At 41.2% G+C, this 20346-nt stretch overlaps 1 protein-coding gene across 1 annotated transcript; it reads right to left on the minus strand.

The window, feature by feature from the left end:
- Positions 1-8826: 8826 nt before the first annotated feature.
- Positions 8827-19909, minus strand: LOC115621570 (homeobox protein slou). The gene is made up of 4 exons (XM_030515257.1): positions 18504-19909; positions 17623-17878; positions 9117-9394; positions 8827-9042 (listed from the first exon to the last, which is right to left on the minus strand). Exons 1-4 carry the CDS (start codon positions 19884-19886, stop codon positions 8827-8829), a joined length of 2133 nt encoding a protein of 710 aa, XP_030371117.1. The 5' UTR covers positions 19887-19909.
- Positions 19910-20346: the final 437 nt, after the last annotated feature.

The raw sequence follows: 20346 nt of genomic DNA on the forward strand, positions 1-20346 counted from the left end.
CTTCCATTTCCATAAACTAGTAAATAAGAAGAACGGCGTAACTCTTTTCAATTTATAATTAATATTAAATCTAGTAAAATGGAGACAAATTTAATTACTTACATCGGTAGTACGAGTATACTTATTATATTAAAAGGGGCAAATAGACAAGCTTTTTAATGTAAATTTTTATTTATTTATTTATTTTTATCGACAAACAATGCAGTCGATGTACATAAAAAAAATCAATACCATAGAACTTAAACTAAATAAAACTAAAGAAATAAAAAAGTATCTAATAACAAATCCGACACGGTGGGGGAATTTTATTTGCCAAACGGCCAGCTATGCCCCGATTCACCGCAGAGAGTAGTCAGATACGTTATTAGTCCTATCAAAAAAGAAGTGAAGATGAAAAAATATAGCATTAAAAGATAGAAGAAAATAAATTAAAATTAAAATACTTAAATAATAAGAGATAAAATATAATTAAAAATAAAAGGTAAAGAGTCACTGACCCGTTGGTGGAATCAGTGGTGATCAGTGATTCTGCCGGAGGTAGCTGAAAATAGAAGATTTTAGTGAGGGGAGAGTGACCTCACTTGAGATTAAAAAGTAAAAAGTATTATAATTACCGCATAATACTCGAGAAGGATTGTGCGTGGCGTAATCACCACTGCATCTGTTAAGTTAAAGAGGCAGAAAGTTCCTTGCTGGCCTAGAAGGAACAGGAAAATTGATACGACATAAAAGCATAGACGAATCAACATATCCGACAATCAATTTGTGGAGGAACAGAACACCAAGAACTATCCTACGGTGAGCTAAAGAATGCAGGTTAATAAAGAGAAGTCTACTGGAGTTGACAATATACTATATTTAAAATAATACTATGTTTGTATTATCAAAATATTATTTATTTATTATTTATAAGTAATTTCCAGAACCGTATTAAACATTCATATTAGGAGAATTAATTATGAAAACATTTAACCCATATTTGCTACGCAGGTTCACTCTGCACTAGTGATTTAATAAATAATATACTATATGTATGGCAGAGATAGTTTACTTTAAAATAAACTTTGTAAAGTAATTTCTATAAGCTTTTGCTGCGCGCCGCTCTGTTTCCTTCTCACTCATTGCCGCTAATCGACCATTAAAACATCAAATGTAATTTTCAGCACAATAGCGTTTTACAATTTTATTGCCCATGTGTGATTTCAAATATTAATAGTCAATGCGTGTAAAAAACAACAACAATTACAGCCGCAACAACAGCAGTACATTTTCAAACAATACAGAAGCCCGTTACACTTTTGTCTCCAATGCGTTCGCATCGTGCTTTAAATATTACATGAGCACAAATTGCAATTTAATCCACAGATGTCAGCATTACGATCACAGCCCTTTACGCAGTCTTATCGGACGTGCAGTGGAAACGCGTGTCAGGCACAGGTCGTTCCCCCGGCCACCTCTCACCCCTGCGCATCCCACGCGCGTGTCAAGTTGAAAAATGGCATTAAAGTCACATTGACAATCATCAAAATGTGATTCTCTCTCATAAGGAGTGCAAACAACAACAATAAAAGCAACAGCTACTACCAACCAAACAACCCTCGGCCCGACTTGAACTCAAGACACATGTGGTAACAAACGGCGGGTGCCGGCCTTGCACCCCACCTCGCTCCCCCTCCCTGGTGAGGCTTTAACGTGCCCGTTTCGCTCTTCATCAAACACGCATACCGGGCCGTTTTGCGCAAATCTGTCATACTCGTATTGTATATGTCGGTGTGGAGGCTCAGCTTGGGCAAAAGGACTCTGGGGAGCCTGTTTATGTCAAGTCTGGGCCATAATTTATATGAGCGCACATATGTATACATTACGTGAAACACATACATACTATACTATATAAGATCGCACTTGCATGCATATGTGGGCGTGACACAAATTAAATTTTAATTGTCAGCGTGCTTCGACTGCCCAGCGTAAATGAAGTAAACAGAGTCGCAACATTATCTTCCACTCCCAATTACCCATAGAGCATCGCAGTATATACGAGTATGTAGGTAGTACTATAAGTAGAACTGTATTTACTTAGGCATGTGTATGTGCAGGCGTGTGTCTTACAATTATCTGCCCTCAGGCAGCGTGGCGGGCAGTCAGACGCGAAATTGTCGTCGAGACAAAACAGCGCGCGCGGCAATCCAAATTCAATTAAACAAACACAATAAGTTTCGATAAAGCCGTGCTGATAAGAGCGACAAACTAAATATTCGCATAAAATTTACTAACACCAGTAACACGTTGAGCAGAGAACCGAGAGAGAGAGAGAGAGAGAAAGAGAGAGAGGGGGAGGGAAGCAGCAACAGCAACTTGGAAAAGGGGCTACCATCCGTACTGCACAAAAGTCAATGGTGCAGATTAAATGTTGCTCACACCAACTCGACTCGCACACACTCTCTCTTCCACACACACACACACACACACACACACACACACACACACGCACACACACATACTGTGTGTGTACACAGACACATTCTGGCAGGGACGACACTTTCACGCTCAACATGAAGTATGCGTAATCTGCAACAATTCAGGCGCAAAAAAAGGTCCTCGTAAAGTACGCAAACGGAACAAAAATAGAAATCCAAAATAAGTCGCATAAAATCAAATTCAAAGTAGTTTAGGCAAAGGACCCAAAACAGGCGGACGACAAGCCCAAAACAACTTAATTGCGTGAGCGCCGCATTTTGATTTTGATTTGAGAGACCGTACTAGGGCGTTGGGGTGGTGCTATACAGCTTGTATACTGCTCCTGCCCTCTCCTTCCTCTGCTCCTGCTCTGCTGCTGTTGACAATGGTGGTGCGAAATGCATAAACAGGATTTCCTTTATTTGGCATCATTGGAAAGCAATTGTCTTGGATTTGCGTTTAACCGTTAGTCTGCGCCTTGCCTTTACTTTTGGCCAAGGGTTGGAGTGGCTTAAGTAGGCAGTGTCGTTAATTTATCGTTTCAGTGATTTGAATGAGTGTAGCTAGGAATATATAAATTAGAGGACACATTAAGTCCAGTTATTCGGAACCACCCCACAATAGTATTGTCGAAATCTATATCATTGCTACAATATGTTCCTTGTTTATGTTTATGATGAACCAAATTAGTTAACACTTGAAAAGATTATCGTAAATGGCTGATATCTGCAAGAAAGGCAGTATGAAATGAGCTATGCTTGTTGTGATCCTCGTTAGATAAGTATTATGGTCTCTTTACTTTAGGGTCACCATTGAGCCTGCTCAGCACTTTCTTCATCAAATCCAGTTGATATGAATAGGCATGCTTCTCAAAATGAAGACCTGCATTTCACACACAAATGTCATCCATAGGTAACTATGCCAGTCATATTTTGTATATAGTACATTAAGTTTATTTCATAGTTATGATTATACTTATTTGATTTCAATATTATATAAATATGGTAATCATTTAAATTCATGCATTCCAACAATTCTGAGCTGCACTAGCTAGCTTCTTTCTCTAGATGTATTAATAGAAGAAAGAAATGCCTATCTATATCTATGTATGAAGAATAGAATATATGAGCCCCAACCACTATTAATTGGTACGGCAAGGTTTTTTTCGATAGTGCAAATTTCAATAACTTATATTTATTCATAGGTGATGATTGCACAACAAATGTATACTTTTTAAAAAGGTCATTGAATTTCATATCAAAAAATGCACACGTTTCATAAAATTTTACAAAATTAAACAAGATAGAACGCTACAGTCGAGCAAGCCCGACAGTAAAATAGCCTGTACTCTCCACAAACAGGAAAATTAAAAAAAAAAAAAAATTTAAAAATTTAAATATTAAAAAAAGAATGAATTAATTAATTAAAATAATTAATTAAATTAAATTAGAATACATGTTTATGTTCAGTTTAAACAGCATACATTTACATCACGTACCTATGCGTGTTTACATGCGTGTATGTATGCAGCACAAAGTTGAACCAAAGCAGCAACAACAACAACAGCTGCGGGCAGCGCTGCCGACAGAGCTGCAGGCAGCGCATGAGCAGCGATTTTACTTATGGCTATAACTTTCTTCAGAATTGACCTATCATGATGAAACATTAGTACTAACTGGATGTACCTACCAAAATTGATTTTTAAATTCCGAGAATTACGGAAGTTATAAGAAAAAATACGAATTGCGGGGGAGTGGGGGGGTGTATCAGAAAAAATAAACAAACTCGTTCTGCCTAGGGCTTATAGGAACCTTGATACCAATTTTGGTTATCCTAGCTCTTGTACTTACTGAGATCCTTGCGCTCATACAGACAGACGGACGGACGGACATGGCTATATCGACTCGTCTTCTCATCCTGATCAAGAATATATATACTTTGTGGGGTCTGCCACGCCTCCTTCTGTGTGTTACATACATGCGCACAAAACTAGTATAGCCTTTCACCCTTTGGGTACAGGCTATAAAAACTCAATTGGAATACGACAACTTTCATAATACACGAAATATTTTGACCATTGTTAATTGGTACGACATTTTTTTTCAAAAAAAAAACTGTGAAAAACGTAAACAAAAAATGTAGAACTAACGGTAAATAGTAGTTTTAGTTTTTATCTCTGATTTGTGAGCACATTGGCACGTCGCAAGCCGAAATATCGAAAAGTCTAATGCTTTCTAAGTCTACAGTTCAAAATATAGTGCAAAGCTACAGAAAGAATATTCACTGTAACACTGTCGAGTCTCAAAAGTTACTACGTGTGACAAAAGAAGTTTGTCGAGTATAATAAAGGGAAATCCGCTAAGTACTGTGAGAGATATTTCTGCAAAATGTTCTGCAAAAATTGGGAAAACAGTGAAACGAGAATGGACGCAAATGAAAACAAGTAAAAAAGCTAAAGTCGGATGTCCCGACTTTGAAATACTCTGTACATATGTTTACAATAATTATAGAAAATAAAAAAATTAAGAAAATAAAAAAAAAAAATTGATCGATTTTACCTCTCACGGTATTCGAACTCACGTAAAGGGTTTATAATTGCACATTTACATAGCAATTGCGCCTGTGTGAGTGTATGTATGCCTATGCGCATCTATTCGTGTCTGTGTAAGCATTTTCGCAGTCAACCAAACAGCAACATCAACAACAGCCGCGGGCAGCGCTTGAGCAGCGCTGCAGCAGCGCTGCATCAGCAAATATATTTACGGCTATAACTTCTTGTTAAATCGGTCTATCATAATGAAATTTGGCATACGGACACATAATAACTAACTGGGGGTATTTCCAAAATTTTAGTTCGAAATTCCAAGAATTACGGGAGTTACGATTTGCGGGGTAGAGGGGGGAGGGAGGGGAATTCCAAAATATACATTTTCTGCGTATTCACATAAGGCATCTGGGACTAAAATTTGGTGTTCCTAGGTCTTATAGTCTCCGAGATATAGGCGATTATACGAATGGAAAATCGGGAAAACCCCCATAGGGGGGAAGTGGGGGGGAAAATCAAAAAAATAAAACAAACTGCAAAATTTTGTGTTGCTATCTCTTATAGTCTCTGAGATCCAGGTGTTCATACGGACGGACAGACGGACAGACAGACAGACAGGGCTAGATCGACTCGTCTCGTCATGCTGATCAAGAATATATATACTTTGTGGGGTCTGCCACGCCTCCTTCTGCCTGTTACATTTTTCAGCTCCCGCAAACCTAATATACTCTTGTACATTTCATGTACAGAGTATAACAAGAGGGGAATGCTAAAGTCCAGCATGCTGAACTCTTAAATACCCTGTACCACCCAAGCAAAAAAAAAAATAAAATTAAAAAAATTTAATTAATTAATTAAGTTAAATATAAAATATTCCATACATGCATACATACATTTACATCTACATCATAATCGTACCTCTGCGAGTTTGTGTACTTGTACAGGGTGCGCCATCTTTTATGTCGGTATGTAAACATTGAATATCTTTGAAAATAAACAACCGATTTTCAAGTATGAGATATTTATACTCTGTACATGAAATGTACAGAAGTATATTAGGTTTGCGTCAGTTGAAAAATGTAACAGGCAGAAGGAGGCGTGGCAGACCCCACAAAGTATATATATTCTTGATCAACGTGACAAGACGAGTCGATCTAGCCCTGTCTGTCTGTCCGTCCGTATGAACACCTGGATCTCAGAGACTATAAGAGATAGAGACACCAAATTTTGCACAAAGATGCCTTATGTGTGTACGCTGTGCAAGTTTGTTTTATTTTTTTGATTTTCCCTCCCACTTCCCCCCTATGGGGGTTTTCCCGATTTTCCATTCGTATAATCGCCTATAGCTCGGATACTATAAGACCTAGGAACACCAAATTTTAGTCCCAGATTCCTTATATGAATACGCAGAAAATTTATATTTTGGAATTTCCCTCTTTCCCCCCTCTCCCATGCAAATCGCGATTTTCTCTAACTCCCGTAATTCATGGAATTTCGAACTAAAATTTTGGAAATACCCCCAGTTGGTTATTACGTGATCGTGTGCCAAGTTTCACTATGATAGACCGATTTACCAAGAAGTTATAGCCATAAATATTTTTGCTGCTGCAGCGCTGCCCATGCGCTGCACGCGGCTGTTGTTAATGCTGGTGCTTTGGTTGACTGCGAACATGCTTACACAGACACGAATATACGAGCATAAACATACATACACTCACATAGACGCAATTGCTTTGTATATGTGCAATTATACACCCTTTACGTAAGTACGAATACCAAAAGATGTAAAATCGACCAAAATTTTTTTTTATTCTCTTAATTTTTTAATTTCTATAATTATTCTAAACATATGTACAGAGTATTTCAATTTCGGGACACCCGACTTTAGCTTTTTTACTTGTTTTTTTCTACTTTAGCATTGTATGAATGTTAACAGTTCCTGGAAAACATATAGATGCCTCTTAATTCTGCTACTCAGCATTGATATTTGCAGTCCAAACCAGCTCTCGTTGCAGTTGGAAAGCCTTTAGCTATTTGTACATATATAGGGTGACTTCAATATTTATTCAAAATCGTCATCTTGTCATCTGCCTTAAAACTCGTAAGAAAGCATTTTATCGATTGCAGCCAGAATGGCAAGCATATTAAGCATACGCAGTGTAGTGCCCTTCTGTGGCAGATTAACTTCAACAGAAAACTGGAAATACTTTAGTCGCAAAATTGTCATTTCATTTTCTTGTACACACACACACACACACACACACACACACACACACACACACAGTCAAGTATGCATTTATGTATGCGCACCTAAAATTAGCATTTAATTTTATGCAAATCAAGCTGGAACTGAAACTCACGCGCTTTGTGGAATTGCGCGTCGAGTTGTGAGTAGTGCTCGCATGTCGGCATCTGAATAATTTAGCGACTTACATTTACCGAAATTAACGCACACACACACACACACACACACACATGCTGTTATGCATGCTCATGCATATATAAGTGTGGGAGAGGGTGGGGTGTGTGCAGCAAATGGGATTTGGGCGACTAATTGCAAAGTACTTAAGCAAAGCTTAAACAAATGTAAAAGCAAATTTTTCATAAATTATTAATGCAAATGGCAGTCGCAAAAGAAGAAGAGAAACTTTGTTATATTTTTTCTCCATGCATGCCACAAATGGAATGCTGCGATGAGTGCTGAAAGGTTTCATTGAGTCATGCGATGCTGATCTGAGCCGGATTTCCATTTCTCCACGTGTCGATAACACTACGGCCGCTTTGCAGACAAAGCAATCACCGGTCCGCGTAATAGATATAAAAGGATTTCGTTCTGGCAATACACTGCCTTGTTTGTTTGGCTGGCTGTCTGTCTGTCTGCCTGTAGTATGTCTGTTTGTTTGCTTACGCCGAGCGCTGTCATCGCCACGCAGTCAATCTCTATGACTGACTCACTGTCCACATGGAGATTTCTGTTCCAATTATAGCCAGACGAGTGCCCCTTGCCACTGTTTTTGTTGTTGTTGCAGTTGTTGGCCACGCTTGGTTATTACAATATGAATGGACGCGCGAGAAGCGTGAATTTATTCATTTGCTTGTCTCTGTTTTGACAACCTCTCGAGCAGTCGCAGCCCCTGCCCGGGTTGCCGCGTATATGGGAGAGTCTGAGCAGTGTATCACACAAATCGGATTAAGAAATTTCGTATTCGTTCGCACATAATTGAATAGGTTTGGGTAAGTGTGTGCGTGTGTGTGTGTGCTCGTCCACCGTAAATGAGAAGCAAATTTAAAATTTTACACTTGACTTAGTTGAGTTGTCATGCCATTTCACACGTCACATCCACACAAGTAGTCCTGGGAGCCGGAAAATTGCTTTTGGCCTCTCACATCGAATTGCACAATCAACTTTATTCTTCTTCTTTTTTAATAACTTTTAAAATGTTTATTTCTGCTTGACTTTACATTTACGGATTTATTTGGTTTTGTTTTTGATTCTGTTTGCCACTTACATGCTAAAATATACATAGTATGTTTGTTTTAAGCTATACTATATAGTATATTGAAGTAGATTACAGTAACATCTTTGGATTTGAAGCCTTAACATACTATCATTTATTTATACAACACAAACTTAGGCATAATTATGCTATATGTATGTACAGTTAGGCAGCCGAACTCAATACTCAAAGCAGTTCAAATTCAATTTACAACAATCCGCTGCACAAACATCACAAATGGACCGGCCCCAGCTCCGGATCTTGATCGCCTATTCACTTGCCCCGCTTCTCGAGTAGTTGCAACAAACGCTGTTGCATCTTGCAATTTTATGAGTGCGAATGGCTCAAGTGATGCGCCCCCAGTGGGTGGAAGTATGGACCGTAGGGCGGGTAGGGCACGGCATGGGGGTAGAGCAGGCTGCTGGCATAGGCACCAGGTCCGAAGGAGCCACCCGAGGGCGGTGGTATGGTCGGACTGTTGACATCCATGCCCGGGTTCTGCTTCTTCCATTTGGTACGCCGGTTCTGAAACCAGATCTTGACCTGCAAGTGATGGAAAACCAGCAAAGAAATTAACCTTGTGCCTCGCTAGTAATTAGCATTCTCAGTTGACTTACCTGTGTCTCAGTTAAGCTCAAGCTGAGCGCCAGATTTAAACGCTCACACACGCTCAAGTAGCGCGTCGTCTTGAACTTGTTCTCGAGGGAGACCAGTTGCTCGTAGGTGAAGGCTGTTCGAGCACGTCGAGGCTTGGAGCCACCACCGCTTCCGCCCTGCGATTTTCCATCGCCATTGCGACTGCCGCCTTTCTTCGAATCAGTTTCGCTGTTGGGATCATCAATGTCGCTGCCATCATCGCACATGTCATCCTGATCCATGTCGTTGAGATCCTGGGCTGCAATGAGTCAAGCAGAAAAACTTTTGCATAAGCCAACAGCCATGTCATCAATCAAGCCCGGAGGACAAGCAAATCAATCAAGCCCAACCACACACAATCGTAGGCGAATTCATTGTGATTTAATTGGAAAAACCGGGCACATGTCGACCACCCACCTGAGCCCCAGATGTGAGCCAACTGGGCGTGTAGACTCGAGTCCGGAATTGATTGCAATGATGCGGCAATCAAAATTCAATTAAGAAGCCAGCTGTGCACAGCCCAGTGACCGTGCACAGTGGAGCGCTTTCGAAAAAGTTTGAATTAAACTACATATGTTAAATGTTATTCAGGTAGTAGAAAAAGTTTGCGTAAACCACCACATATTTTAGATGTTACTCAGAGAGTAGCAATAAATGAAGTTAATAGTTGATGAAATCGTTGTATCATTGCAAACTATTTTCAATTTTAAAAAGTATTTAGTCATTTCAGCAATTTCTAAATTGTCTTCATTATTTATTTCAAAGCAATTTCATGGCTAACGCAATTGCGATTTCATTTTTACTAAAATAATAAAATATATTGGCTTAGCTTTAAAATATATGTCGGCAACATAACTCAAGAACCGATTTAAGTCTGTATTTATAATTGAAAAAAAAAACTGATCCTAGAGTTGCGCATGAACGGAGTCGGTTAAATAATTAAAAAGGGCGATTAAAAGGCATCTTGAAGCTTGAGCAAAAAACAACTTCTAACATTCCTGAATTCTTAATTTATTCCCATGGTACTCGTTACTGCTGTTACCTATGCAGCTCAGATAAGCGACTTTGCGAGTCGCTTTTTGTGCCTGTCTGACCCGCTTGACCATCACATATATAATAGGAAGCCGTCAATCAGTCGCGCATAATGAGTCCCTTTAGCTGCGTTATGGTCTGCTCATTCATAGGTATTGGCCAATGATGTAACTTAAAATGTCTTAAGAAAGTGATATCCGAGTGCACAGCTAGCTTGTTAGCAAATTAGCCAGACAAGGCGAAAAGAGCGAAAGATTGGCCCCCAATACTTTTGTTGCGTGTTTGTGTTGTCAAGCCTGAAAAGGGTCGGTGAAGTGTCAACCCTAATCAAAAGTGCGCGGGCGATAAGAAAAACACTTTGTTGCGGTTAAATGTCCTACGCCCAAAAATATGCAACATACTTGTAAAACGCCAACACAGATGATTGCAATGCCTTCCGGACCATGAATGTGTATGTGGCTCGTAATTGGTCAACATGTTTGGGCCATATTTGCATGTAATTAGCTTAGCTGCGCCTAAAAGCTCGCTGCGCCGAGCAGGCTCAGCAGGCGGAGCGGAAGCTCCTAAATGGCCGCCACTCGCGGTAATTAAACAGAAAATTAACATGAACGCTTCATTTAATATTTAACGAATTTGCAACGTTCGCTTCACTGGCCTCCGATGGAATGCAATGCAATCCTTTCATATGCAAATGAGCTGCCATTGCCGACTGGCATTGAAATTCGCTTTGCGCACCGGTAATGGGCTGTGGAGTGTTTGCTGCCACTTTGATATGCGTTAATGGCACATTAGAGGCCGCCGTCAATAGACGCATTGACAAACCTCTGCGCGCCGACCACAAATGCGCTGCCAATGACTGTCGACTGGCTCCACTGACCACAACTGGTTGGGGTCAATTGAATTAACTGGGTGAGGGGGAGGGGTTGTGCAACCAGCCAACCGGCAAGGCAGACATACATACAGACGTTTAATGCGTTTGCAAACAATCGCGGAAAAGTTGGGAGGGTCGCAGACAGCACGCGGTTGAATGGAGTTGACGATGTGGGGATGGCTCCATGGAGTGTGCAAAGCGAACAGTAACCACAGCTGGTTAATAAGCACTTCACTCTAGTCACCTAATTAGGGGGGTTTTTGGGAAGTTGAAGAATTTGTGTCGAGCTCCATTTAATTATACTTTAAATTTTACACAAATTTACTGGCAAGCTCGAATTACAGAGCAATGTAAATTGCTATAAGGACTAACAAGCAACTCTAGTTTCTAATATTCTTCAATTAATTCTTACAATGAATTCTTCTATGAGAAGAAAAGGCGAATATATTTAATTATGAGGATAAGCATGACGTTACAAAATCTTTTTCAAAAATGCGATTACTGTTTACATTTTAAAATTGTGTGCATTTGTGGAAATAGCAATTCCATAAGTTAGCAGTAAATTAATAAAGTGTCTATCAATAATTTACAAATACCCGATTATAAAGGAAAACTGAAACAAGTGCAAGAATTGGTCCGTATAGGACACGGCCGAAATACAAATAGCAACCCCTTATATGCATTAACACAATGTACAGTTCCTTAAAAAATTAGTCTAGATAGCTTACTATTCAAAAAGGAACCTAAAATCTAGGACTTAGATTATTGTGTTCCTTAATATTGTGTTTAAATAAAATGTACACACATGATTCTTGTTTGCTAAGTTTGGTGTCATATTCTATGTTATAAGAACAAGTAAGAATCTTCCTAAAGCCTATGCATTTATGAGTTCACAGATACAGATAATACTCATAAACTGATTCTTTCAGGTTGAAATTTTAATAGACATGATTACATTATTTGAGGCTAAATGATGGGAGCTTATACAACGACTCTTATCATTACCGTCTTTTATCGGCCGCTTTATATATATATGCCCATTTGTGAAATGACTGCAGTTAATTATAATTACGCCGAGATCGTTTCATAAGCAATTTCCATGCCACGAGAGTTTGTGTGTGTGTGTTTGTGTGTGCCACATAAAGGGCCGTTTATGGGAGCACAAGAGCTCAGACATCCAAACAACACTCATTTGCTCGCACACACAGAGCTCCACACATACGCAGACAGCAGTCACCATGGTGCAATTTAAAAGGCAAGTAGGACCCACTTGGGAGCCACAACGGCAATTTAAATTAAAACGAGACATGGCCGAGCGAAAAGAGAGAGAGAGAGAGAGAGAGAGAGAGCGAGCAGGGGATGTCAATGCACGGGTAAGCGTGCTTTTGAAGCCATAAACTTAATTATGAAATCCGAGTGTTAATTACCACAACCGCCATATAATTTACCAACACGAACGCAAAAACACACAAGCGCACACACACAAACACACACACACATACACACACACACACTCTAACAAAATGGCTTATAAATTTTTAGCTTTTTGTGCGTTCATGGGATTCATTGTCGCAATCATTATAATCGCATCCGCCTGGCCAATGCGACCCCGGGGAGCATTTGTCGTCTCATTTTGCCATTTTCATAAAATAATAAATGAGTTGGCGCCAATGATGGCGACAAGAAAGCAGCCAGAAAGCTGGGCATAAAAAGCAGCAATGGCAGGCAGTGGAAATTGTTACGAAAATTGTCGCGTAACTTTACGAAAATTGCGGACACGCATAAGTTATCCTGCTGCTCCTGAGTAGAAACACACACATTCACACAGCGCACAGACCCAGCAGTGCTGCGAATACTCTCTGCGAGGGTGTATGTGTGGATATGTGTGTGTGAGTGTGCGTGTGAAAGAGAGCGCTGCCTTCAGCTCACCAAATTGAGTGCCGAGTAGAATAAAAGTTTTCGCAGCCATTTTATATTTTTGGGGTTGGTAGCAGTGACGACTCCTGCCTGGCCCCCACCCATGACCAGCTCTTGCTGTGCCACCCACATTTAAATGTTGCCACATAACCGTTTTAAGCATCCACCCGCTGCGGCCCAGTTCCATTTCGCTCCGATCCGTATAGCCAGCCCACTTGGTTATCGTATGTTTTTTCATACGCCTTGTGGGGCGCATTCAGTCCAGGGGCTATGTCGGCACATCCAAGCATGCCATAGCTTCCAGTTATACAAGAAGTTCAAATTGCTGTTGCGAATTGGTTCGCTAGCCTGGCTAGCCACCGACAACCTTCGCCGCCTTTCTGTCTCCATTATAGACCATGGTTTGTGGCTTTTTCTCGAGTGCCTGTGACTCTTTTTTATTGCCTTGTCTAGTTTTATGCGCTTCTAAACAGGTACCTAAACAGACACCAGCACTCAAATTTCTCCTATAAATTTAAAAATATTCATGTTTAAAAAATGTCCTTAGTGGAAATTGCGATTCACTTCGAAACAGTCTTACAGCAAGATTGAATTAGACAAGAAATATAATAAAGTAGTATAGTAGACGTATATCTATAAGAAATACAAATCCAACAAAATGGATTGTTGCAGTCGATCCAGCTCAACATTGAAATACCCAGTACCGGAAAAATATTCCAAACGCTATGTTATACGTGTTGTTGAACGGACGTAGCACTTGCTTCAGTAATTACTTCTCTAGGGTCTGACTGATTTGAATGATAATCAAAATGAAGAAGATAGAGAAATACTTGTAGCTTAGAAATTGAGTACAATACAGAAATAAAAAAATGTTGCAAAGGACTAGAAGAGTCGGAATACTTAGTATAAAAAATGTGGAATCAGACGTTTCGCATATCTAGGCGTTCATAAAGACAGAGAGATAAGTGGACAGGGGAAAGGACACACGTCATCCTGACTAAGAATTTGTATACTTTAAGGAGTTCAAGATGCTTTATTCTGTCCGTTATATACTTTACACAAACATATAAATGCACCCTTTTTCCGCTTCGGAAAAAAATTTTATTTCCGTCAAAGTAAAAACTATAATTTTGAATTGCAAAACTGTTGAACAATAAATATTTTTAGACCCTTAAAAGACTATAAGTCTCGTAACACATATTATAAACTATATGTCTACGTACTACTCAAAGACAATGGAAACTGAAGAAAATAAGCTAAGGACATACAATTAAAAAAATGTATATTTGCTATGCAAGAAGGCATTGTAAATTCATTCACTTCTTACATCATGTTTACAAAAAAACTTGCTATTACTTCCTCTCCTATTTTTTAGTGTAAAGAGTAGATAAATATATAACATTTATTTGATGCTGATTGTTGTTAATTGTTAACCAATTAGAACATCAGTCAGCAAGGTATCGAAATAGCTATTTTGGAGAGCCCCAACTTTTTCTCTTCCAAAGCCATTGCTTTCCGACCCACAACACTAGATGCATTATCCCGTGCTGAAACGATGTAGAATATTGGTTATTGGTTCAAAATTAAATGAAATTTCCACAAGAATGTTGTGATGGCTTTCTTGCATATTCTTAATAAGACCAGCCTTTCGACTATATTTTGTTAGGCTCTACAATTTGAATAATATGCAAATTTGTAGCACAACTATATGGGGCTTTAGCGACCTCCTCATGCATTTTACGCACATACACACCTTCCAAGATTACAACGCTATGTACGCTTTAGGCTTATAAAACATTAAACACATCTAAACACAATAGGCTTGCCAGCCACTGTCATAAAATATAATTAGCCGGCAAACAGAGTGGGTGTGGGGGCAGGGGCTGGCAGGGACGATAAGACAATAGGCCGCATAATTGCGCCAATTTCAACCAGAAAGCGAGGCATCGTGCACATTAGCACTTGCTGTCATTGTAGCCAGTGCTACGCAGGCGGGGCAGGAGTCGGGCGACAAGAGGACTCTTCTAGTGCTCAGACTACACGCCTCACACACTGTAGCAGGTCCCTGTAACCGCATCATTGAAGCGCCTAATGAATGTGTGGTAATTAAGTACCTTGCTAATTAATGACTACAGCAACACCAGAGCCAAAATGGCCGGCCAGTCATCCACACAACCGAAGCAGCCAACCAACGACAAGTCTTGAATACGAGTCGGCAAACAATGCGTATGCGTAATGCACACACACACACACAGACACACCCACCACTCTCTCTCCCATACACACACACACACACACACACTAAAGCAATATGCAAAGCGCTATGGGGTGTGGGCTGCCAGATGCAATGGCAGGGCTGGCTGTAAACTTGAACTGGCAATAAGCTGACAGCAGCAACAACAACAACAGCAACAACAACGGCACTTGGGCATCAACATAATTATTTCGAGTATCATTATCGCAGTGAGTCTGTCCGTTCGCCTGTATGTAAGTATGTGCGAATGTATGTGTGTCTGCGTGTGCGTGTGCGTGTACCGGGGCCTGGGGTCGTTGGTGGGGTCCCATTCAGTCTGTTTTATTAGCAGTTATGTTCGAGAGCTACGCTAACGACTGCGACGAGGACTAGGACGAGAACGAGGACGAGGTATAAGCGAGGATGCCGACGCCATTGATGAAGTTAATTGTGTTTTATTAACACAAACAACACAAATGCTCAAACAGTATTTGGCGGGCGGCAAGTGCGAGCTGCCAACAAATAGTCGTCTACCAACAACATTCCGGAATGCCGATAATAATGGTGTGCACTATTCTCTCTTATCCTCTCTTTCTGCCGGTCTCTCTGTTTAGTTTCGAAAGTAAGCGCCTTTTGTGGCTGCTCCATTGAAGTGAGTTTGATTGAGTGTGAGATGTTGGGCGTATTGTCTGCGAGTACCCGACATTATAGCATATTTATCGTAACAAATCGGCGGTATTACAGATTGTTGTGGTTCCTACCGGTATCAGCTATAAAGAGTTGATGAGTATTCGTGCAAATAAAACGTCTGAGCAGCGAAAGAGTTTATAATATTAACAACATAAATTGTACCTTGATCACACATTAATAAACATACATATATTCAATATTGCAAAGGTTTAAATACTCTGCATAGCTATACATAATATTTAGTCATTACTCGTAATAACTTGTATTTATTTAATAGCCATTATGGACATTGTCAGGTTGCCATCGGTTTGCATGACAACTTATCTTTCAGAAACTGTTTAATTGCGCAGAAATCAGAGCTTTTTCTTAATCCCTACAGTATTTGATGTATGTAAAATATATTTAAAAATGAATTGAGCATATTTTCGAGTAAATTTGAATCTAATTAATCTCGTTAAATGTTCGTCATGTTCGATTTGGAACCGTCTGCCTCAATTGAAACACTTTTACAAGTTGATTAATTAGTACTAGACTAAGATTAAAAACATACCTTATTTCAACTGAAAAGTAGCTTGAAGTTTTTTATTGTTCTACAGGTGCATCTTTTAATTAACATCTCTAGCTTATTCACGTATTCAAACTGTGCCCAATCCATTATGCTCTCCCCCTTTTCAAATATTTGTCATAATCAATTCAGTCTGGCAAAATGCCGCATCCTCAGTCCTTTCGGTATTGCCTTATAACTGCCAACCACAGTCAACATTTGTGTTGCTGCTTTGGCGAAGCTTAACGGCATTCAACCTATAGCTAGAACAACGTCTGCCATCCACACCCTCCCCCACATTGCAACAACTTCAATCAAAATTGCAAATTTTTATTTGAGCAATTTCTTTGCAACGAGTCAAGCATGAAAATCAATTAATTTTCAGCAAAAATTTTAGCAGCTCAAAAAAAAAATTGTAAAAAAAATTTGGGGAAAATGGAGCAAAAATAAAATTTATGCAGCAATTGCTTCCCCCCCAATTAAAACATCAATCAATCAATTAAAACAAATTCCATTCAAAATCCCCTTTGAATATGATTGCTTTGTGCTGCCCCCTCATCCTCCCTTTCCTTTATTGACTAAACAAGTTTGCGCCTCAGATGATTTTTTCTTTGCGTTTACATTTGTTTGGGTTTGAATGCTTTAGCTGAGTGAGTGAGTGGAGCAGTGGAGCTATGGAGTGGTGGTGTGTTACGTGACTTGTGCCTGAAAGCAGGCAACAAACCTGTGCACATGAATCTCTGCAAAATGGCAACTTTCGCACTCACACACGCCCACATAGACAGACACACACCCACATGCAATCGAATCAAAATCAAAACATACCAAAAAGCTACAAGCGGCAGTACAAATACAGACAGCATACACACACATATACACCAACACACGGCACTCATATGTATACACATTTACATATGTTCAGTTAAAGCAGCAAGGGTACAAAAAGCTAGAAAACGAGAAACAACAGACCGAATTGTCTGCAGGTGCGCCATGTTGTGGGAGTCTGGCTCGGCGAAGGGTTACTTTCGATATTATAGAGGGGGAACGAAATCGAATAGAGAGATTGCCAAAGTTCAAATATACTTATGTGTGAGTACATACAACTAGAGGTAGGTGCTATATGTGTTGGTAGCAGTTTTATAGCTTTAACTCAAATTGAATCGCCAATCAGTTGCCAGCTCAGTGATTTTAATGACTTACCAGACATATCCTCGCTCTGCTCATCATCGAGACGCTCGTGCATTTCCTCATCCCGTTCGAAGTTCCATTGACGCGCATGACCGAAAGGTCCCGCTCCCGCTGTCATTTTATTGCCCGTAAATTTATTCGGATCCAAAATATTCTCCACTGAAAAGGCCAAACGTTTGGTAGGTTCCTTGTCACACGACGCGCTTGTCGATGAGGAGCTGGCATTGTTCGAAGTGGGCACAGATCGCGTGAGATCAACGGGACAAACCTAAGATAGACCAGAGAATTGCTTGTATACTATAACAAAATAACTGGTTCGATTACTTATATATTTACGTATGTATGTATAATGTGGGCATTATATAATTTATTTTTGATAAGAGAAAGGTGTAAGTTTATTTTTTCCCCCCCACTTCTTCTACTCCTCATTATGCACCACTGCTCCAAGTATGAATTGTTCCAATCCACGCAAATAAAATTTGTTAAATAATGAACATTTTAATAGTAGTAGAATACTGATAAAAAAAAAACATTTAGATTACTACTGTTATCGTGATATTTCGCAAGAAGCCCTTTTTAGCTGTTTAATGCCATATTTCTTGATCTAATTAAATTTGTGTATTAAAGATATTGATGTTTCAAATGTGGACTCTTTTCAAATTCGCAGCTCAATACAACAATTTCATTTCTGTTTCAGGGTCCTCTGTGTTATGCAATACACTTTAGTGAACGCGCATTAGGGATTTGGCATAAAGACCTGTGCGTCGCACTACTTGTAAACATCTATCAGGTGTTCCCATGATAAGCACGTTGAAGGAAATAATAATAGAAATATTATACAAATTCCAACACAACGTAAACCTTTACATTCCCCATCATCTCCGGCTACTCACCGATGGTGCACTGTGCGATCCATCGTTGCTATCCTCGTCGTTTCCATCGACATTCAATTCCTCACTGGTGTCGCTCCGCGCATAATTAGCGGCTGCGATTTGGCGGGATGTGGCTGCTGCCGCCGCAGCCGCAGCTGCTAATCCGCCCAGCTGTATTCTAAAGCCATAGTCACTTAGCTCCGGGCGTGCACTGCCCGGCGAGGCGATGGATGAGGTGGCCACGGCAGCAGAAGTGCCGGCCACTTGGCCGGAGGAACGCGCGGCCACAACCTGCGCCGCTGCCACCAGTTTTATGCGCTCCAAGTCCATATCGGTGGCGGCTGCGGGGCTGGAATGCAGCAGCTGAATAGACGGGGGCGGTTGTTGTGGTTGCAGCTGTTGCTGTGGCATGACGGAATGTGGTTGGCTTGCTGGTGTGCCACATGCGGTGGCTGTGGGTGAATTGGCCTGCTGGTCGGAATGCATTTGCGTGGGCGTCGGCGGTGATGTTGGTGGTAGTGGCAATGATGGTGGCGATAACGGCGAGGTGGCTGGTGAAGGTGGTGCTGTGCTGGTGGCACTTGTGGTGGTTGCATTGGCCAAGGGGTTGGGAGTCACGCGCAAATGGAAAGCGGCTGCAGCTGCCGCGGCATGATGAGGATGTGCATGCGGATGAGAGTGCGGATGCCCATGCGAGTGGGAGTGGGAGTGCGGATGGTGATGATGATGGTGGTGCATATGTTGTTGTTGCTGCTGCTGCTGATGCTGGGCAGCCGCTGCAGCCAGAAACTGTGGATTCTGCAGCAGATGCGGATGTTGCTGCAACAACGCTGCGTGCGGATGCTGCAGTGGCTCCGGGCGCGCCAAGTGGCGCACCGCACTGAGCTCCAGGAGCTTACGCTGCTGTGCTGGACTGGAGAAGCTAAGCGCATTGCCGACGGGCGGCGACTGCGAACGATTGCGGGGGGTAGTCGAGTTGGTTGCGTTTGCTGCTACTGTTGCTGGCGTGGCGTTCTGGTTGGCTAGACTTGTGTTGTTGTTGTTATTATTATTAGAGCTGTCCTCCTCATGCGAGGGACTGAGCTGACTGAACAAATGTGACTCGCTGCTCATTTGTTTGAGGCGCTCCAAGGAGTAGCGCAAGCCCTCCTCCTGCTTGGAGGCCTGTCCATTGGAACTGATAATGAACTTGGGCAGCTTGGCTGGCGTGATGGTGACCGTTGTTGTCGCTGATGTTGTTGTGCTGGTGCTGCTGGCGGCTTCGGGGCCGCTGCCAGTGCCATTATTGCTCAGCTCTGGCGATGTGTTGGATTTGGGCGAGTCGGGATGCGAATTGGGACTCATCAGAGCGCCAACAGTGGGACTATCGTTGGGCTTCTGCACCGGGGACTGTAGCATAACCATCTTAAAATAGTCTTCAACAGCCGGATCTTTATCACTGTGTCACAATTTTCTCACTAGTTCGTTCACACTTGTCACTTGCTAAGGGAGCACCGAACCCAAAGACACGTCTTAGAGTTTGCCGTTCTGTCCGTGCGCAGTACTTGTCGCTTTGATTGCAGCCAATCGACTGTTACTGATTCCGTGGCCACAGTCCGGCCTACCTCTCAATAGCTCTGCCCGCTTATCGCTCTAGTATCTGGAAGCGTAATCCGCGCGCGACGTACTGCACGCAGCTAGAGCTAAAACCGTAATGCCAATGCCAATGCCCGTGCCAACCCCGTCGCTCAAACAGAGGGTTGCACGCACGCACACTGTCGCACACTCGGCCTGAGAGTGAGTGAGTTTCCGGATGCGATGGCGCTGCCGCTGCCGATGCCGCTGTCGCGTGATAATCCAATTGTGCTGACAACTTGTCCGCGTG

This window comes from Scaptodrosophila lebanonensis, unplaced genomic scaffold, assembly GCF_003285725.1.
Source record: "Scaptodrosophila lebanonensis strain 11010-0011.00,11010-0021.00 unplaced genomic scaffold, SlebRS2 tig00000024-arrow-pilon, whole genome shotgun sequence".
Lineage (NCBI taxonomy): Eukaryota > Metazoa > Arthropoda > Insecta > Diptera > Drosophilidae > Scaptodrosophila > Scaptodrosophila lebanonensis.

What these genes read in the sequence shown, in the direction of transcription:
- LOC115621570 (XM_030515257.1), bottom strand. Translation starts at nt 19,886, where the DNA reads ATGGTTATGCTACAGTCCCCGGTGCAGAAGCCCAACGATAGTCCCACT. An exon ending in GATCGCACAGTGCACCATCG is followed by an intron (nt 17,879 to 18,503) that starts GTGAGTAGCCGG and finishes GGTCTATCTTAG; the next exon opens with GTTTGTCCCGTTGATCTCAC. An exon ending in GCAGAGCGAGGATATGTCTG is followed by an intron (nt 9,395 to 17,622) that starts GTAAGTCATTAA and finishes GACTCATTGCAG; the next exon opens with CCCAGGATCTCAACGACATG.